This window comes from Apteryx rowi, unplaced genomic scaffold, assembly GCF_003343035.1.
Source record: "Apteryx rowi isolate R43461 unplaced genomic scaffold, aptRow1 scaffold_57, whole genome shotgun sequence".
NCBI classification, from domain to species: Eukaryota; Metazoa; Chordata; class Aves; order Apterygiformes; family Apterygidae; genus Apteryx; species Apteryx rowi.
Genome location: NW_020450838.1, coordinates 1,533,309 through 1,555,492, shown reverse-complemented (window position 1 = coordinate 1,555,492; position 22,184 = coordinate 1,533,309). Strand labels below are relative to the sequence as shown.

At 43.9% G+C, this 22,184-nt stretch overlaps 1 protein-coding gene across 1 annotated transcript in view; it reads right to left on the bottom strand.

Moving 5' to 3' along the window:
• Positions 1-15,212, bottom strand: part of SEMA5B (semaphorin 5B) — a 135,165-nt gene extending 119,953 nt beyond the window's left edge. Inside the window, exon 1 of the mRNA XM_026082200.1 lies at positions 15,059-15,212. Coding sequence (XP_025937985.1) covers positions 15,059-15,212 — 154 coding nt within the window. The remainder of the gene's footprint in view (positions 1-15,058) is intronic.
• Positions 15,213-22,184: the final 6,972 nt, after the last annotated feature.

The window sequence follows — 22,184 nt, the reverse complement described above, 5'->3', positions numbered from 1 at the left end:
CAGAAAGMCATCCAGTTTTACTGGGAGGACTTCTCTTGGGAATTTGTTCCAATTTTTAAGTACTCTGGCTGTTAAATACACAGATAATGCCAGACATCTGAGGGAGCAAGGCACAAATGAGACCAAATCTCTGAAACATCTGAAATCCCTCTGTGACCTATGGACAAGTAACCCTGCCTCTTTCAAGAGATGGATGTTGAAGATCCGGGAGGCTCAAAGCTTTGAACATGAAGGGTATGATCTTCTGGCCTCGTGCCAACAGGATACCAATAGAGAGGGCAATGACCTGGTGACTCATAACAATAATGATGCAGCTTTGTTCAGATCAGTTCAAAAGAGCTCTGAGAAAGCATGCGCCCTTGTCATTTTAGGTGCCCAGTGATGAATTGAGACCTCTCATTGAAGACAGCCAGGTTTGAACATTTTGGTCTGGGCATTAGTTCCCCCTTCCACAGGGGTGAGATGACAATGCTGACAAGGGATCTCATTGTTTACAAGGCCGTTGGCATCTTGGCATGCTTTGCAGGATTACATATGTGCAAGGGTTTAAAACCCTTGACGTAGGGATATTTGGGGGGCACTCTCAAGTCCCTTCTCCTTCCAGGGGCGGGTGAAATCTAATCAAGTCCCTGAGTTATCAAAACCTTGAGAAAACACATACTAAAGTCCCTTCAGTCCAATCTCTCCATGTTCTGCCTTCCTTCCCAAGGCAGAACCTTGCCATGGAGCTTCTGTCTCTGCTCTGGATGCCACCACGTCTCACAACCACTCCTGAGCCCCCATGACATGGGACTGACCATCAGACCTGGTCCTGCACCTTGCCTGACTCAAGGCTGTCAGGGCACCTCTGACGACAAGGCCTCCACCCCCTCAATCCCAAAACCCTGTCACTGGGAGCTGGAGGTTTCCAGCCCTTCTCAGCATTCCTGTCACACAACGTAACCACACACAACACGTGTACCTCCTCTGATCTTCAAGGAAAAGGCATGAGTTAAGGAATAACTCAGCCAGTCTAACCTTCAAACATCTCCACCTCCTACACTCCTCTGGGACCCTTAATGATGTACTAGCACCAGGGAGGTACTGCAGTTTCACCTCTGGCATTCTTCTAACTAATGGGGCTCTGTCTTCTTTTCCTGTAGCTCTTTAGCTGCAGAGACATTTCTGAGCCAAACAGCAGAACCAGCAACAATAACACCTTTCAGGCAGGTTAGCCAGCTGACGTGCTGCAGATCTCCTGGCATTTGTGTTGGCTGACGGGGGTGGGATTAGGGGATTGCTATATAATGATGATACCTTTCAAGGATCCCGCTTTTAGGCCATAATTTCTCTTGTCATTTTACCTCCTCTCCTACCAACTTTTTCCTACTAACTAACCCACTATTAGAGTGCAGTAGCAGGAAGAATATTTCCTCATCTGCTGCTCTAAGCAAAAGCTCCTCACTTCAGAGAGGTACACTCATCAGTTCTTCCTTTTAATGGCAAGCTCTGAAAAATTACAGGTAAAAATAATTAAAAAAAATTAAAGGCAGTAGGTGGCTTGAATCTTTCCATGTTGGCTTAAATGTCAATCAAGCCCATGAAATAACAGGCAGTGTCTTGATTTCTATTACTACTGCAGGTGGTACAACTTATAAAGAAACCCTTCCCGGTTATTAAATTAAAGGCTGCAAGGCATGCATCCTCATAGCAAAATTAAGCTTTTATAGGCATGTAGTTGGAGATTATTAAACCCAGCATGGTCTCAGCTAAGAATGTCTGACCGTGAGTTGTCAGAATTAATGCCAAATGGCACATTTTCCTTCCTAACCTTCTTTCTTCCTGTTAGAGGAAAGGGATAAAGTGGAATGGAAATCAAGAAAGAGACAGGACATGGGTCTTTTTTCATCTGACACGTTCAAATCTACTGCTCTGACCACAGCATCCCCAAGGACAGGTCCAAGCTTTCATTTTAAAACAAGCTCAGTTCTGCTAGGTAAGTGCTGCCCTGGGCCTATCCTATATTAGCTCAAGTTTACACATATGGACCCAATGAACTCCAGAGTTTGCTTGTATTTGACCTTTCTCAGAAGGCTGATTTTTCCAGTGCTCTTTAATTTGGCTGGAAACCTTCAGTGCTGGGGCATGTTTACATTTGCAAAAGTATCTGTTTAAAAACAGTATGAAAAATTAAAAACCAAGGCCCTGGCTTTGCATGTCGGCAGCAGGGGCTGGAAAGCTAGGAACCGAATGGCTTAAGGGTGAAATGCTCATCAAGGGCTCCTTTGTGCTTCTCATCTCTAATCATTTCCAGGGGGTTAAAGATCCATGCTCTCACTTCCTCCACATTAGGACTAACAAACAAAAGTTTAATAGTTTCCAACCCCATCCTGTGCCAGCCATATGATTCAGAGCCGCTAAAGCGCTGAGAGTCCCTCCAAGCTCAAGGTGGTTCAGGTATCCAGCTGCAAAGAGCACAGAGCTGTGCAGGAAATGTAAGTCTGCGGACACAGCTGTGCTCACGCTTTTATGCGTGCATGAGACAAGGTGAAAAAAGGCCCTCTGCCATTTCGGAGGGTGGTCCCTGCAGCCTGCTAGCATGCTGCTCTGCATCAGTTTCCTGAGAGTATAGGACTGGGACGAGGATTAGTCAGCTGCACAAAGGACTGCGTGCCAGACTGCAGRAGCTGGGTTTAAGGGCCTGATCCAGGGGCTCTTCAAATCATTGGCAGTTTTCCACTGAGCTTGATGGGTTTTGGATCAGCTTCTAAAGACATGTGGTAAACCTGGTAATACTTGAGCCTCCGTCTCCTCAAAACCAGCTGTTCCCCACCTCACCCTTATCCCAAGTGTTTTGAAGGAAAGAAGCACGTGAGCACTGGGTTGAGACTCCCCTGCCTGAAGGACAGTATTTACTGCTTCATCTCACTGGTGCCCAATTGCAGCTCCCATCACCAGCAGCCTGTGGCAGCTTTGTGCATCCAGCCACACACCACGCAAGAACAGAGAGGTTAAATGCCCATGCTTTGAAACTGCAAAGCCATTTCTATGTGCAAGGAGCATGGCTAACCACTGTGTTATTCAAGAACATCTCTTCTGGAATAATTCACAGCGTGAACTCTCCTAGTCTGGAACAAAAGAAGCTAAACTAAACAGGAGCAAGGATTCTTTGTGCAAAATAAGGGTATATCCACATATACAAACCACCCATGCATCTRTCTGCAGTAGCTTTGATATGAATAACAGCGAGGCTGCATGAGCAAAAACCTCATCCTGAATTACTTGTCCAAGGATTTCTCCTGCGTTTTGGGCAGAGCTTGCTTCCCAACATGAATACCACACTGCCAACTGCAAAATCATTATCTCTTTTGGACCTAGCTAGTTGAAAGGTAATTCAGGCATCAGGTGTGTGCCCTGTTCATACTTTTGGGTAGCTGTGTAGTCACATGTGAAGACTGTCCAGACATGGAGTTATTTTGGAACAGCTCCTTGTGACTAGTGCCAGGTGTAGTCAAGCTGTAATTCATATTGAGGGTGTGCCACCATGTAGAAACATGAGTCCCCTGCTGGAAATGGGAGGATTGCAAAGAAAAGCTTCAAGGATAYAAAAAGACAAACTAGAAGCAAGACCCAGGGACCCCATTCCAGAAAATACAACACRAACCAAAAACTTCTTTTAGACCAAAGACTTATATTACGTAAAGCCCCTGTAAAATAAGCTGATTCAACAACAAAGGCTTGTGCAATAAAGCAAAACATATATACAGCACTGGTGGCCTGCCAGACTCAATGGGCATAAATAAATACCTGTTCTGCAGATATTCAGACTTACTTTTGTGCAGCATTAACTTGACCACACATTGAGTGCTTCCCTTACTGCCTCAAGATGCCCTCTTGAAACCTCTCTTAACTCAGTTTACTAGTTCATGGTACATTTATTTTGTGTGTGTGTGAAAATTTCAGCACTCATGCAGAGGTCCAGATYACAGCATTGACCTCTGCAACCCTGAAAACTCCTTTCATCAAGCCTTTTGGCTTGCCTCAGCCCTGGCACAGGGCAAACCAAGTTTAGAGACCAGCAGGTACTCCAGTTTGCAGGTACTTAACCACTTAGGTCTTTTTCAGACCACCCCCTAGACTAGAGGACTCTCAGTGTTAGATCCCACCAATGACCAGCAGACGTAAATCACTTTGTAGCACAAGGTTGTCGTGTTACAACCTTRTGACTCAGCCTACCTTTTGGGTAAACGTCCCATTTGCAGAATTTGACCTACCATCTATTCACTTGTCAAGACCTGCAAACTCAGACCACCCTCTGTCTCAATTACCTTCAGTATTCAGAGTATTTTTCATGAAGCAGACAGTTGCCTGCTAAGACCAAGGCCACAGTGTCCATTCTGTAGATGTCACTGACCAGTCACCATCAGGGACAAAGCAAGTAAGGTTGTAAGCAACARGTCAGAAAGCTCAGGACTCTCCATGCTACCACCTGTCTTCTCAAACTCAGCATATATTTATCATTGCAGAACCACTCCCAGCAGCACCATAACCACCAGGGCACAAACAGCAAAGATCACAACTCACAACTTTGCTATCTCATCAGCTCAGTCTTCTACTTTACAGCTTCCTTGCCTCGGTGTGGACACTTCCAAAGATGCATAAACATTACAGTCAACTTACAGTGTTATCTTTATTAGACTGACAATGAATCATATTTTCATATCAGCCTCATTTTAAATTCTAGCTCTGTTTTAGGTCATGCCACAGGTTAGTGCAATAGTCTTTTGAAAATGAGTTTCACTCCTACCTCATGCTGAGATGTAAAAGTAGCCTCCACAACACAAAACCACCCCAATTCAGCAAAATTCTCAGGAGAAGGAGAAATCCTTTGCTGTGCTGGCAGAGCTGAGCAAACAGTGTGTCAGCACTCAGAGCTCAACTTTACTCATGAGGCCAGAAAACTCAAGCTGGCTTTACCCCAAAAATCCTCCCACACTTGCATATCATCCTCCTGTCTTGTCTTCCCATCACCACCTCCACCTCATTACTGGTATTCTCTCTTTCTTTAACCTGATCTGTTGAAATCTTTAATTGTACATTAAATATGTCCTCATACCAACTGCTGCAATTTCTAGCTTCATTGCCTTCCTAAATCTCTGATCTCCACTTACAGCTATGAGGATTCAGAGGGCTGCTGGCAGAGTAATCTCCTCTTCTACAAAATAGACCAACCCTACCCTATGTCGTAACCAGCAGTTTCCTTCTCACTCCTCTCTATATCCAAATCCAACTTAAAATATTCTTCCAGATGTCTCTTTTTCATGGTTTCACTCAATTTACCCCTCTGACCCCACATTCACCTCTTCTCCCACTCACACTTTCTTTTCTAGCAGTCTTCACCTTCCACCCATGTTTCTACCTCATTTCCTGCCCACTCAATCAATTCTTCCAGGCTGGGCCAACTATAAAACTCCTTCAAAGACAGGAGAAACAATGAGCTAACCCATGAGTTGCATAAGCGTCACCATGAGAGCTCCTTGCAGTGAGCCATTCCCTTTCAATGAGAGCCAAGAGGCAACAGAGTTGCTAATGTCCAACCTGTCCAAGAACTGGTAGGTAGGAAACAACTGCGTAAGGATAAGACTTTTTCTCTCTTGGTATCCTAAAAGAGAGAACAGCCCCATGTCTCAGCTGCCAAGAAAAAGGAGGAGTCTGAAGAAAAGGCTCTGCTCCTTACCATCCTCAAGGGAAAAGAAGCGCTGAAGACTCACCTTGCTCCTTCACAGAGTAATAGTCATGTGATGTTACCATTTAAAGTTGCATCACATCTAGATGATTTTGTGCCTCTGGGTTCACTATCTACAGCTCCTTATTAAATGGACCTTGCTGAGCTTCTTCCATCACAAGAGAGAAATGGCACCTGGTGACGTAAGCATGGCCCCAAGGGCCTAACAGGGCTGACACTGGAGCCCTCTGTGTCTTGGGCAAATCAAGAAATCCTTTAGTGCCTCAGTTCTTCCAACTGTTAAATGGGCTTACTGACACCAGCTAGGGCATCAAGGCCTAATTATCTGTAAAGCACTTGAAAGCTGTGATGTACAGGACGTACTGTTGTTAAAACAGGCGGAGCATCTCAAATCTTTGTTTCCTAAATATTAACCATTTCTTCAAAACAAGTGTTGCTAAATTGTTTCAATATGGAGAAAAAAAGAACTTAGCCCAAACCTATTTTTTGCGAAAGTACAAWTATGACTGCTTGTTTGTTTATTTATTATTAATACTGAGCAGCTGGCAAAACACATCCGTCTGTCAGCAAAAACTCAAGGATTCAAACTCATATAAAGAAAACACCAGATAATAACTATGAGCTAGGGCTTGCTCTCATGTGCTGTTATGCTCTCCTGGGGGCCCCCCAAGGAAGGAGATTGAAGGACTGTGCGTCACACTCCCATTTCTTTACGTTCTCCAGCACTTCTGCTCTATAGGGAGGCCAGTTTTGGCCCATTCTCTGTTTCACCTGGGTTACTCTCACCTATTTGCCCATGGTGAAGGACAAGCAGCAGCTCAATGGAGACCTACCCCTGTACCCAGGGGACAGCTAGACAGGAGAAGACTTCCAATCTGTGGGTGCCCAGGCCTCAGGCCGGGTGATGGGTAAAGAAGAGAGAGGCTGTTCCACCCTCAGCTTGGCTCCTGTTGCTCAGAGTCCCACAAGGCCACAAACCCCAGCCATGGTACAGCAGCTGGACATGGCCAGTCACTGCAAATTAGGCACACGCAGTGGCAGAGCAAGAAGAGACACAGCCACACCACTGACAGTGCGTTGGATACAGATGTAAAGCCATGAGTCAGGAGCACATCCATTTGCATGGCTAAGATCCGTCTGAATATGAGGAAAAACTTCTTTACTGTGAGAGTGACTGAGCACTGGAACAGGTTGCCCAGAGAGGTTGTGGAGTCTCCTTCTCTGGAGATATTCAAAAGCCAGCTGGACACAACCCTGGGCAACATGCTCTAGGTGACCCTGCTTGAGTAGGGGGATTGGACTAGATGATCTCCAGAGGTCCCTTCCAACCTCAACCATTCTGTGATTCTGTGATGGGGCCACGGGTGTGTTGTCTCCATGGCACAATACTGCATGGGAAGACCTAGCTTTCCTCAGCAGGCTACAGACTGGGGCAAACACTGCCCTGACACTGCCTCCCCTCCTCGTCAAAACACCTCGAAAACCTCGCCTGCTATCCCTGCACGGCACCGCACTGCGTCATGGCACCATAGCCCCATGTCCCATCACTCCCTGGTGAAATCATCATCACCAGTGTCCCACACAGCCCCTGTCTTAGCTCATCCAAAGCTTCCTGGTTCTCTTAAGCATGTTGCAGAGCGGTTAGGTATTGCAAGCCAATGTTTACTGAGACAAGCCCTGCAGCTGTCACGCAATCTCCCTCGCTGAGAAAGATAAGGTGAGTGCTCATGCATCACTTGCACCTTCCTATGACAGTCTGATCAGTATAATCCCTCTTTTCAGACAGGAAAGCAAGCTGCATCTTGGCTCCTACAGCCATTGCAGTCTGATGGAAAAAACACTCTTGTCATCATTCAACCTTCAGTCTGCCTCTCCCACATTTGGAGGTAGATTTTTTTTTTCACTAGCCTTTCAGTTATGCCTCTACTCCAGCCACTTGTGCCAACAGACAYGGTGCAAGATTGAGGACAACCGTTTCCACTAGCGAGCACTCAGGAAGCTGAGAGAGGGCAGAGTAGGTGCGGCCAAGTCCACCTTCTTGAGTTTCGCCAGCATGTACCTAGATCTGCCACAGAAGCAGGTGTGCCCTGATTTTGATGAACATCTGAAACAGAAGTTGGCCGTCTTTGTTGGCTCACCAGAAACTGAACTGGGGACTGCCAAAGTCAAATGCACAATTTGTATTCTTTAGCTAGCCAGGCCTACGAGGGCTCCTGTCTTGTGTGGACAAAGGGTCCAGTCATGAGTCAGCTACACCAGTGAATCAATGAACCAGTGATGAGGAGAAGCCATAATTATAAGAGCAAAATATTGGAAGAGTTTTGAAATGAGCCTTTTCTCATAAGGATCATTGTTCTTAAGTCAGAAGCCAGCTAATAATAGTAAGGGATTATCAAAGACCACATTTCACCAGTGACCTCCACTTCTTTTATTAATGTGCTCTAACTCTGAGCAATCCCCATGTATAAAACACAAATCTGAATTTTGCAGCTCAAGCTTTTCCATTAAAAAAACATTCTAAGGATCGTCCAATGCTAGTAAAAAGGAAGGAATGGATGATTTATGAAGTCACAGTTTTTAAAGCCAAAGCATAAAGAGTTTCTTAAGGATTTTATCTGCACATCCCAAAGCTAGAAATGATCATAAAAACCTCTAATCCAGTCTACTGTATATTGCAGACCACAGACTTTTATCTAGCTAATCCTATATAGAGCCCAGGAACATGTCAGACCTCTTAAGCACTTGCTTTAGCTACATTAGAGAAACAAGTTGGCCAGTTGGACCTGTGGTAGCAAAACTCTCTAGGAACAAAATTATATGCTACGGTTTCCATTTAGGGACTTGATCTGTTCTGTACTGAGTACTCTGACTGTGGCCTAGCTAAACATGTAAACAAATAATGGTTTCAAGTACACAATCCCATTGACTTCAAGGTAAGTGCATATTTAAGTGCTTGACTGAGCTGGGGCTATAGTATTCATTACCTTACAGAGTGAACCCAGCAGGGTTAAACAAGAATATTCTTAAGAGAGTGCTAGTACTAAGCTGAAATTTATCAAAGCATAATGACATCCTTGGATGGAAGGTTTTAGGAGAATGTGATATATTAATACTCATCACAAGTAAATGTGCTAAATAAATGATGTCTGCCACGCCACCGGCTCACAAACTTATTCAGTTAGGGAACAAYGCTAAGTAAACTTTAAAACTGAGAATGAGGTCTCCAAAAGGCATGTTTTTGTTTGCACTGAACCACAGAAAAAGAAGAAAAGCACTTTGTTTTGCTTTCCATCCAGTTTCCTTTCACTGAGGTGCTCCCTGGGACTTGAAAAGCAGCAGCCCACTTCTGCTCCCTGGACCCAACTGTTTGGACCTGTGCCAAAGAACAGGACTATTGCTTGCTGGTGCCATCGCTGTTACACCAGCAGTACCRCTGAAAATATAAGGAAGCTACTCCGCTGTTGACCAGAGTGTTTCATGGCCTTGGTCCATGCATCCTACCTTGGCGACCTTCTGGGTATCTGTTCCTCCACACCACAACGCCCTCCTCGCTCAGCCCCTCTGCTGAGGACACCTCCCCTTGCCTCTTCACTGTCGCTCATGGTCAGAAGATGCTCCTTCACTGGAGCAATCGTACCTCTTTAAAGCTTTACCTTCCCCCACTGCACCATCTGAGAGTTACTCAACCACTTCGCCTCCTGAAGCTTCACCGTAAAATCTTCCTTTTCTCTCCTGCTTGTGAGGGATTCTCACTGTGTAAAGCATTTTGTGAATGAAGGGCACTCTTCCAAGACCCCTTTTCTCCTGGAAGCCCCAAGGAACAGCACACTGAATCATTTTTTTAATCAAATCTCATTGTGTTTATTTGTGAGGTATCTTGGACACCATTAATGGGGAAGTGTCAAAGGACTAGCATCATTATTGTTATAATTATTATTATGGAACGAAAAAGATATTGAGAGCTGCTGGGTGTAATTTTCAAAAGTTTGCCCGAGAGCAAATTACTTTCCTAACTGCTGTGTATTTATGGCTTTATTAGTCATAATTTTCAAACAAATTCTAAATCAACCCTAAGGAAGAAAATATCAGCTTCATTTGCCACAGTTCCATTTTTCAAGATTAAAAAGAAAATTGCCACAAGGATCACTTAATGGAAACAAAATCTTTACTGAACTGCATTGAAGGTCAAATATCCCAATCTTATGCATAGGATGCCATTAGTTAGCAGTTAACGCTCCATCATTAGTTAATGTTTTGGCTCCCTGTATTGAGATTCAAGGACAGCAAAGCTATGAGCTAGAAGAAATTTCTCCCATAATGTACTTAGCCTTCCCCTTGATGTTTAGCCAGATACACTTCTCAGACTTCACCCCACAACCTTCATCCTTTGTTAACTAAAGTTTTGGGTTGGATTGTCAAAATCTCACTAGCTCAAGAAAAGTATAAATCTTTATCAAAATTTCCTAAGGGGTTTTCCTAGCTGGATTTTGGAGTTGATGGATGTTAATGTGCTTTTTTTCCATCAATGTACAGTAAAGGGAATAATGTATTAGTGACCAATTCAACAATAGTGGGGGTGTTTGGTAAAATGTCAGGAACCGTCAAAGCAAATAAATCATACCCCATTATCCTTCAGCCCACAAAGTTAAAACAGCTTTTGCTTTCAACACAACAAGCAAACACTTAACTGCTCCCCACAGATCTCAGTGTTCAAAGCTGGCCAGGTTTCAATAAAATGCTGTTTAAAGAAAAAATATTGAGAAAATATATAGCAAGCTACATTCAAGCAACCTGAATCACATTCATCTTGTAGGAGGTAATAATTATGGATAGTCTGAAGTAAAATCCCAGATTTAAACCCTCTTGAACTAATTCATTTTAAAAACCTGAGGCAACAGACAGAGCACCTTGTGCATTTAGGAGAGATGGAGCACCAGGCGGTGGGTCGAATGCTGCATGCCCAGAACTCACACCAGCACTTATGAGACAGTCTGCAAAGCTGTGATATGTGGTTCTGCGAAGATCCGGGATGTAAGCTATTTAACCAAGTCCACCTCTCTCCTGTGCTTCAGCATGAGACCAGCTGAGGTGCTTCTGAGGACAAAGAAAGGCTACAAATATTAAAGCAGGGGAGCACAAATGATAGTCTTTCAGCTCACGCTAACTGCCATGACCCAGGGGAGAATGCACTGGCAGACAGAACAGAGAAGGACCTGGGGAGTCTATCATACCTTTTCCTAAGCATAATATAATGGATAGAGCTAATGTATAATTGTAGAACTGTAGAAATAATGTAGAAACTGCAAGTGAAAACCTGTCCACAACTCATTTCCAGCTAAGTCATGAACATCCAAGCGATTCATATAACGCAGATGAGTTTGCAAACTTCTAAGCACTTCCTTGGTAAACAAGCTCAAACCAAACACTCCCCACTCCACCCATTACAGACATACGTGCACATGTCAGTCATGGCTCTGGCTCTTGAAAAAAATAGCCGTGCTATGGCAGAAGACGCTTCTGGCTGCTCCCAAGGGACATGCTGCAAAGGGCACTCCAGACGTCTTTAATGAGTCACAAAGCTGCTTCATGTCTGAGAAACAGCTGTCTACAGTGAAGGCTACTGCTGGAGAAACACGACAGCATGGCAAGGGCATAGCCCAGCTGCAAATGCCGGGACTGATCTACTGCTTACAAGATGAATATAGAAAAGACAAGAAAGTTAGCATATGAGCATGACTGACAGGAACCAGAGACAGTTTCTCAGGTGTTTGGCTTACCAAAGTGACCCATATGTGAATTTCTGAGCTGGAGCTGAGCTGCAGTGACACACTCTTTAATGAAAGGGGACTTGTACGCATGTGTGCATGCAGGTATAAATAAAAAAGGTTTCACTAAGAATATACCTGACTTGTTTCACCAATTTCTCAGCTCACTGAAAAACAAACAAGCATGCAAGATCCTAAATGCAGCTACCCACTCACAGCCAAACAGGTAATAAGACACCAGAAACAGGCTCCTGGGAATTAAAAGATCATTTTCCTATTGATCTAACAAGGGAAATCAAACTTTAACTGGAGTTTCTATATGCACAGAGTAGAACAACCTAATTATGAAAGGCCAAAACTAGGTACCTTATTACTGTTGGTGAACTATACTATGAGCAGCACTTCCCAGCCGCAGGGAAATTGGGGCACCGGTGCGTTTGGTGCGGTACAAACACGCCTGGCAGACCTTCCAGCACAAATTCCTAACCTGTCGCCCACAAGCTCTGTGGAGTCTGCTAGGACAGATCATCCAGCCCACAGCCCACTCCCAGCCCTCATCTCTCCTGGCAGCACAAGCTTTGAGCTTGAACATGTAAAATAAGCACATTTTGGTCTCTTGACTTTTTGAGACCTTCTTCTCTAGGTCACAGGTAACRGCAGATGACTGGGGGAATGGACTCTGTAAGGAAACGGTCATTTCTGCAGGTCTGAAAACAGCTAAAATAACATCATTTTTCACATGTAGCTTGCATTTTGCTTAAATGAGAAGGTCATGTAATGTATTCTCCCTCTTTCTTACCCCTCCCATAGCAATACAAAGTGATGTCAATTCAATCAGGTCCTTGACTAGTGTGGATGGGATATTGTAAACAAGAGATGAGGTATGGCAAATACAGAATTTCTCAGAAAAAAAAAAGCTAAAAAGTAGACAGAAATGAGCTTTGCTTGGATTCTTCCACGACGTTAAAATCTAGTCAACTGGAAATTAAGAATATTGTAATCTGAAGGCAAAATCACAATAAAAAGAGAGGCTGAGCACAAGCAAGGTGGGAACTGAAGACTGAAGAAGCACTAAACATGTCACAGGCATCCGCTCTGTCTTGCCGCTGGAAGCCCGGCCAGCAAGGTTGCGAACAAGGAGCTATTCAACCCCTTTGTAACATGTATTGTTTTGTTAGTCTGTTTAATCTGGCAGTAAATTAATGCATCCTGTATGACTGAATGGTCTGAGGTCTTACTTATTATTACTGCCCGACCACTGAAAATTGCTGGTGTAATATAATCCTCTCCCCTGGCGGCGGGAGCATCCGCAGGGCCGCTGCGGGGGCCAGGCGGCCAGCCGCTGGCTTTATGCTGCCGCGACCCAGCAGGTTGTGATCCACGGGGCAGGGCGTTTGGAGACCCGCAAGGAGACCCGTGAGCCACACTGCTGGGCACAGACGCCTCCCCAGGGCAACTGGGCAGATAAGAGGCCGATTCCCCTGCTCGTCTCCCCTTGCAGCCTGAACCTGCTCGTGTTGGGGTCAGAACAGGATATAGCTTTAAGGTAAATTAAATTATGAACTCAGAAGAGTTTTTGGAGGTGTGAGCCCTCCTCTATAGAATTTAAACACTGTGGGCAGTGGGAATGAGGTGCCTTTAATTTCATTTCCAGCAGGGCTTCACGGCGGAGAGCACAGGATTAAACTCTATCTTGAACAATCATGAGGAAACAGGTGCTGAAAACAAACAATAACCATGCATCTAACTTGGGTTTAAGAGACCCAAGTGATAATCTGAGACATCTGCTTGATGTGTCTGCAATTTCTTTCTTTATTTCTTTTGTGTAATTGTTAAGTTCTAATTAACTCTTGCCAGTTTTTGCCCTTTATCATTAAAGGAGGGAAGGGAGCAAGAACAGTGAAAGGGGAGGAGAGACTACTTTTTTCTGGGAATCTGTCGTGCCTGATTAATACAAAGTAAACTGGCAGACTATGAGTGTAATTACATGGCAATCCCTTCTGCGGAGAAGCACTRTATGACTCATACTGAGTGCCAGAAATGCCCATCTCTTCTTCAGGATCAGGCTTCAGGGCTCCAATATTCCCTGCAGAATGATATATCTCAGTGTTGGATCCTACAAACATGTCCTCTGCAAGCTCAGATTTCGGTGCCTCTTGGTTAATATGAAGAGCGCACACATTTTTCCCCTTTCTGTATCTATAACATACTCATTACTGTATTTATCTATTTAAATAGCCAAATGAGTTCCAACACGTTTTTAACCACAAGGGTTTCTCCTTTCACCCCTCCCCAGTTAAACAGATGGTCAGACTTATTAAGCAATTAGAATCAAAGTTTATTTACCCATTCCACTGGAACAAGGTTAGAGCCAGTGTCACGTTATGTAGGCTTAAAGATTCTGCTAATTTACTTTAATCCACTTAAACCTTTAAAGTATAGATAATGGAAAACAGACAAGAAACCTCTTACACTTTCCACACGAAGAGACAATAGTTTCCTCCTCTAGAAGAACCCTGAAAGGTCAGCAGGGAACCCTTTGACTACTTTCCTCCTGGAAACCCTATCTCAAAGGTCACAAAGCCCCTACTTAATTGCCTTTAGCAAAGAACCTAACTTGAGACACATTGCAAGGTATTTAATTGCCTTTAGCAAAGGCAATTTCTTTAGCAAAGAACGTAACTAGATATGCATTGCAAGGCCCTAAATGGGAACCAAAATCAATAGTTCAACATTTAGGAGGAAACCACTTTTATCAAGGAGACTCAACCGATGACGCTGGCATACTGAGCTTAATATACTAGACTGGGGCGAATTCAGAAATAATGTTGATGCCTGCATCGTGATCTAAGTGTCATGGGGGTAAGTGGACAGATTAGGCAGAGAGCATCCTAGGGGTACACAAACACCCGTGGAAAATCCAACAGGGATAAGAATATGGGAAATCCCACGTTGTGGACGAACAGAAAAAGGAYTCCCCGCGTTTTGTGTGCGGTATGGCAGGACGCTGCAGTGCAAAGGCCCCATCTTACATTCTTAAAACCTTGTCAGGTTCAGTGCCCAGATGAAAGACAGAAAAATTCCTGGCAGAGGTGATAAGTACATACAGAAAAAGCAACAAGCAAAAAGGCAGCCACACACTGCAATTGCAAAACAGTTTGTTTCTCTTGCATCCGGATATTTCCAAATGCTTTATCACTCTTCACTTATTAAGTATCCGGATCTGGACAGCCATGTGAGGTATATAAGAATTACGGAATCCATTTAGGGAAAAGGAAACTGAGACACAGTTTCAGCGTGGCGCAAGATTACAAGCAGCCTCTACTAGAATTGGAAATGGAGATTCTTAGACCAGCAGTCCCCAAACTCACTGAAATAAGTGACTGCTGTGAGACCGCATGGTGAAATCTCTGTAAGGCATCAAAGTGAATACGACCACTCGCACTGGCCTGTGAATCATAGGTTTAAGGAAAACAGCGCAGACTAAACCATCATCCATAACAACACCAAGAAGGACTTCAAAATGGATCATCCTACTGGAACTTGAAACAGGAACAGAAGCTCTTACCTTCAAAAGCAATTGTGGGGTGTTCTTTCCTGACACATTGCTGATGTTCAGCTTCAGAGTATTCAGGTACATTCTGTGATGCTGAGAGATGAAAAGCAAGAAGAAAAAGGCTTGGCAATGACAGGGAAATGGCCTTTAATCTTGAAACAACCATGACTGAAGGGCGGCTGCAGATCTAGYTTCCAAGGTAGGCCCAGGGAGGATACCTGAAATAAAAACAATTCCACTTTCAGAAAGATGAACGCTTAACCAAAGTGTGCAACATGGGTACAGAAGGGTTGAGCTTCCCCTTTCATCCCAGCCCCACTTGCGCTGAGTACACATGACAATATTCCACAAACAACACCCTAAAAAAATGAGCCAATTTACAACCGTATTTGGGCTGCTAACTTCAAAAAGAAGTGAAGCACACAGCTCCCTAAAGATCTTTGTGTACTTTTGGCTGTATGTCCTTATACAGTACCTGGTGCGCAATGCCCAGCGCTGACAAAGAACAAGAAATCTGCAAATGCTCCAGATGTAAATACGTCCCCTAACGTGGACACCTCACTGCTCAGTTCCACGATGCGTCATGTTACATTCAGGAGATTACTAAGTGTAGGCCAACTCCAGCCGTCGCTAAAAACACGTGTGACGAAAACTGTTCTAATAGATTTGTACATTTTAGCACTGCCTTTTAAAATGCCTTGAAACAAGAAAAAACAATTTAAAGGTGTTGCCAGGAACGTGCTAATTAAGGCATAAAATAAAAATTAAAAGAGCTTAATGGGGGAATGGTGAGAAATGAGTCGATCGCCTGCATTACCGTGGGATGCTGTAGTTTCCAGTCACAAGAAGCGAGGCACAGCCAAAGAGGAGCAGCACTCCCTCTCAGGCTAGGAGAGGGGCAAGTCACGGCTCTTCTACACGAGCCATTTTTAACAAAAKAAGCAGAAAAGATACAGCTCTAAGAATGCCCCAGGGCCTACCAGGCCTGAGGAAGGGCATGGAGGATTAATTAGCCAGTGCCACAAGCTCCCCAAGAYGTTGCTGCAGCTTAGGAAAATCTGCATTGCCAAATTTCATCTTAATGATATGCACGGTGTATTTTCCTACTGTAACTTTGTTCAATTATTGCAAATGTGTGTTTCCAAACAGTCTGTTGCACTTAAACCTTATCCAGTGATAAAGCTGATTCTGATTAACTTCACACATTAACAAGATTTTCAATTCCTACAGGTGTAGTGACTCATGAAGGTAGTGTAACAGTCACCGAATCAAAGAATCACAGAATGGTTGAGGTTGGAAGGGACCTCTGGAGATCGTCTAAGTCCARCAGTCAACTCCCTCAGTGCCCGATACCTCTATATTTTTATTTGGAGTCCCCAAGACATCCTCAGTGAGCTGTACTGGCCAGCCTGGGGGCTGGTAACATGAGGCACCAACGAGCCATGACAGACTCAGGGCATGGAGCAAACCCCAGCATGGGACAATATTGCAACATTGTGGAGCCTGAAGAAGTTTCCAAAGGTATTCAGGSATCACAGGAGCAATCACGCACTGCTTACAGGGCTACAGGAAACAGCTGGTTTGAAAGATGGATTCTGTGTTTTATCCTTATCCATATTTCTCTGGGATTTTAAACACTAGTATAAAGAYGAACTGCCAGTGCATCTATTATATGAATTCTCAACAGCCGCTACGTGCTGTTGACTGAAAATAACGGTGAGGTGGCATTTAGGATTTGGGGAGTTCTCAGGTCTTTTTTTCCTAACTAGTGTGAATGAGAGATTACAGCCTTTCACATTTTTCCAGGCCCCCTAACATCTTTATAAAATCTCCTTCCAGTTCTCCCAGGCAGGTTCTACAGCACTTCGCTAAGGAGGATTCTTTTTTAAACATGGCAAATATCAAGCTAAATTAAAAAGTGGCACTGGCAGAAGTAAGAGAGGTGAAATCATTCMAAGCTAAGACCAGCATGGCCTTTAGTCATTAAGAACAAGCATACCGCTGGGCACACATAAATGGGTATCATGGCATCTCAGATGACAAGAGATGTGCAAGTCACATCATTATAATGGGAATTACCGATGACAAAGCATCAGATTATGTTTTCAGCCATTGGTTTACGTGACAATTTTTTTCATTACAGATCCAGGAGTTAAGTACAGCACACATGTGAACCCTAGGGAGATGCATTTTGCTTAGCTCTCAGATTCACAGTTGCAGGAGAGACAAACAAGCTTTCTTTAGATAGGAGTTGGTAGTTGTTGGGAAATGCACAASAGACAAAAAGGACTTCTTCACTGCCAGATAACGGTGCTGGAAACTGGAAGAAATAGCCAAGTATATGCACGCTGTACTCCTCCCAATGCATCTGTAATTGGCTAATCCTGGAAATAAGGTACTAAGCTAGACAGACCTTTGATCTGAATTAATATGGCCATTCTCCTGTACTAATTATCCAAACAACACTCTCAAGTCAGGTGAATGAAATTCTCTAATAATCATGTGACRGTGCTCAGAGACACATGGTAGGGCTTCCCGTGCAGGCCTCCGATGCTCCTMTAAGACCCGATGGGGTCTAGAATCAGCAGAAGAGTAAATCCAAGTTTCACACTCATCAGGGTCATGGAACCATAAAAAGCTGCATACAGGAAAACCGCATAATGTCCCGCAGCCCATTCTCTGCCAAAGCAGTGTTCCCTATTGTACATTTACTAGTGTTTTGTCTGGACTAGTTGTAAAATGTGCCAAGTAGCTGGATTTCTGCCACTTTCCCTGGGAGATTTTACCACAGTCCAACAGACTTCTGCRTTCCTTAGAAAGCTGTAACCAATATTTGGGGTAAAGTTTCATCCTCTTTATTAAAGTTCAGGTTTATCATCGCAGGGAAATCCAAAGTGTGCACGAAAATCATGGTTTCAAAATTGATGTGAAGTGGAAAATAATATAAAAGACAAAGATGAAAAAGAAACAACATAAAAAACTTTGTATCCTCCCCTATCTCCCCTACTTCCTTCCTCTGAGTCTACCCAATCTGTGGAGTTCTCATGTGCTGGAAAATTAAATAAAATCAGTGTCACGTACAGCCCTGAACTGATACCCATTGACTCCAGTGGATAATGCCAGCTTGATCAAGGGTGACAGAAATCAGAGCCCTAGAGCATCAGCTGAACAAGAGTCAGATACCAGATAGCACTGCAAAAGGTTACCTCTTCAAGCTGCCCCTTCCCAGGCTGCCTGGGTCATTTTCTTCTCAATGATTTAAAAAAGGCCCTAAATAAGTAATTGCTATTCCCAGCCGCTGCAACTTTATTTCTGGAAAAAAAAATACATTCCAAATATGAAAAAGTGCCACGTGCAGCAGGAGGTGAGTTGTATACCAAAAGCAAACTAGTAACTGCCTGGAAGAGTTTGGCAGCYAGTTATGAAGTGTAAATGTTTTAAGACTCAAGCCTCTGGTTTTCCCCAGCTATAGATTTTCACTGTGAGGGCTGGAATATGAGCAGTGCTTAGGACCAGGCTGCCCTGGTTGGACTGCTAAAACCCTGCACGGAGCAGGCTAGCTGGGGTTTGCACTGCTGGAACTTGCCCTAGCGTTAAGCCATTTAGACACAGTTTAAATGCTATAAAAAGAGCTGTTCTTATTAGGCTTTCTCTGCTCAAAACGGCTTAGGGCTCAAGAAATCAGCTGTCAAGGCCTCAGTACAGATGAGAGACAAGAGCTGAAATCCCCAGTTAAACTCAAATCCCAGACAGGACATACCGTTTCAATTCTTTATTTACTCATCTTGATGTATCTTTACCACCTTAGCTATTTTTCCCCCCAAAATGCAGACGCATAAAAAAAGGATAAAAATGTCCAATACGATTATCTGTGCAAGTTTATCTGCCTGCTCCCTCCTGCAAGCAGGTCCTCTGCTCCTCTGCGCAGTACCCAGGCCCTTTGATGAGGGCTTCTCCCACACAATGAATCCCTCTGGCCCTGTGCCAAAAAGGTCAACACGTTCAGGCTCCATTGGATCCAGTGACATATGCTCCAGCGAGAGGTATTTTGTAAAGCACCACTTCTGCCACCATCCTCTTGTCTCTTAAATCAGGGTCTCTTTGCTCATGCACCTCCCCAGCTGTAACTGGTGGCACTGGAAGGGAAGCACTGATCCTTCTGGGTAAAGGAGATCTGCATGCTAAATGCGTCACCTAAGCTGAGATTTGCAACCACACCATCCATATGAGCACAAACCCGCTGCCACATGCCCATTCCTCACCCAGGCCCTTCCAGCAYGGCCTGATAGGGGTAGCATATAATTCTGCTTTGCCTCGTGGCTTCACCCTCTTGCACAAGCGCAGCATTCAGGGGATCACCCACAGTTCCTCCCTAATTCATTCTTGGGGCATGAGTCTTTTCCAACTCGCCCTGCATTGTATCATTGTAACTCCATTGATTTCCCAGGAACTAATCCTGATTTACAGAGGGTAACTCAGATCAGGCCCCCTTTGACTAAAGCTCCATGTCTAAAAGAAAAATACCTTCAATCAATCTTCAAGGCTTTAAAACAAAGCACACTTTAAAAATGGCTGTACCAGGAATACATATCCTGCTTTCCTCTGACTGTAACTCTCATTTTGACTTAATAAAACGTGACAGTGAAGTTTAAGGATAAAAGAAAATGCTTCATCTTTCATTTTAAGGAGAAGAGATGCCTTTAAAAAAGACTAAAAAAAGGAACCTCTTGAAAAAAGCATTAATTCCTCCATTCAGGATCTTTTGTGATTGGCACAGTTATGATTTTATTAGAATGGGATAACAGAGGGAAGATGACCAGTGGAAAGAGGTGAACATCAAAATATTCAGAAAAGTACTGTAAGAAAAAAGGCAATAAATATAAACTTTACAACGCAAGACAGCTCAGCAATGYGGCTATGACAAGCTGGCACAGGCAGCTCTGCCCTAGAAAACAGAGAACGCCAAGGCCAACAAAACCACGGTCCTTTCTCTATTCATACGCCTCTCCTCGCCCTCCCCTCCCACCCTCACCAGCTGGAATTCGTTCCATCAGACTGGCTCCAAAGGCTGTTTCACACTATCGAAGAAAAAGGCACAGCTTTTCCCTCTGTCCCTGGCCACGTCAGTACGCTCAGCTCTTAGCCATGCCTGTCAAAAAATGACACTGCACTTGCATGTCCTCATGTCAAATCTCATGTACACCTGTAGACTGGGCTCCCGCATACTGAGCCTTTCTCATTTATTTACTTTCGAGGCAAGGGTATGGGATTGGCTGGTCAAACTAGTGATCAGATGAATTTGTGAAGAGGTCTTGTTTTGCTTTAATTAAATCACCCTCGTCTTCTAAGGAATGGGCTAGTTTACCTCCAATTTCACGACCAGTTACACTCTGCAGTTCTTGCTCCAGTTGGGTTTTGTTATGTTCTCTTGCATCTACCTTTTTAAGAGATTCCCATGGCCTTCATTACAACACATATCCTTGTGAGGTTGTTCGCACCCCAGGAAGACAGGACCACATTTTCATGCATATAATCCAAGGGTTATCATTTAAAAAAACCCTGCAATTCAGCAGCAGGGAGGATCACAAGAGTGTGCAGGTAATATGCTCTCCTGTGGCAAAGCAGAAACCTGAGCTCCATCCTAACCACTGCATCACTCTCAGTTCCTGCCTTTCACAGCATCTGTAAGGTGCCAGTTACAGTATCAGAATAGTTTTTACATCAGGAATAAAACAATCAAGATCTGGCAATACAAGTTCCTTTATTGAAACCTTCCTGTTATCTAGATATATATAAATAATTCAGGTAACTCTTTGCAAAGGAGAAATCAGTTTAACCTAATATACTCTAAGGTTCATGGCTCACGAAGCCTGTAGCAGAGCTGAATATTAATAGTCTATGGTCAGAAGTTGGAGCCAGACTCTTCTCAGTGGTGCCCAGTGACAGGACAAGAGGCAATGGGCACAGACTGAAACACAGGAAACTCTGTCTGAACATAAGAAAACATGTCTTCACTTTGAGGGGAGGTTGAACGCTGCAACAGGTTGCCCAGGCAGGTTGTGGAGTCTCCATCCTTGGAGATATTCAAACTCCAACTGGACACAGCCCTGGGCAACCTGCTCTAGCTGACCCTGCTTGAGCAGGGGGGTTGGACCAGATGATCTCCAGAGGTGTCTTCCAATCCCAGCTATTTTGTGATTCTGTGATTTTTAGGACTGTATCACACAAAAGATGGACAGTGTACTTAGGGGCATTTTATTTCTAGAGCATTATTTGATTGCTGTTCAAACCCATCCAAGACTGATCAAGGTCCCAAACCAAGCCCACAAAAAGTTCTCATCCGGATCAGGTAACAGAAAATGAAACTCCTTAATAGTGGCTCAGGATGAAATGAATTGGTGTGGGTCAGTCCACTTCTTTATGGATTGGTGTATAAACCCGATGAGCCATCATCAGCCACCACTTGGTTACTTAGCCTCAGCAGAACAGTTAATGGCTGAATGATCCTGGAAACTGAAGTGTTTCCTCACCTTTAGAGGAGGCCCTCCAGAAGAGGAACCCATTACAGAAAGCTTCCATTAAATAAAGCTGATTCAACAATAAAAGCCTGTGTAACAGAGCAAAATATACATACTGCTGGGTTCCTGCCAAACCCAGTGGGCATAAATAAATACCTGCTCTGCTGACACTCAGACCTACTCTTGAACAGTGCTAACCTGACCACACATTGAGTGCTTCCCCAAGTGCTTCAAGAGGCCCTCCCCAAAGGGCTCTAGAACATCTTTTTACTGGCTACACATAATATAAAGACATGAGAGGTTTTGTTAGGGTTTGTTTGGGGTATGAATTTAGCACTTGTGAAAGGTGCCTTGGAGTCTGAAGTCTTCTGTTTATCCAAAGATTGTATTTGGCAATGAAAGCTTACACACATTTATTTCTCTGGTGGTATACCTCAACTGTTCTCTAGAAGACTACCTTTATAGTAGAAATAGAAAGACCTTCTTTTTGCTGGTCACAGACTGGCCTCTCTGAGAGACTATCAACAGGGATGTCAAAGTGGAGGTATTTTGTGATTCTGGGACCTAGACTGATTATGGAATTATTTCTCATAAGTTGCATCTGTGAAACAGAGCCAGGA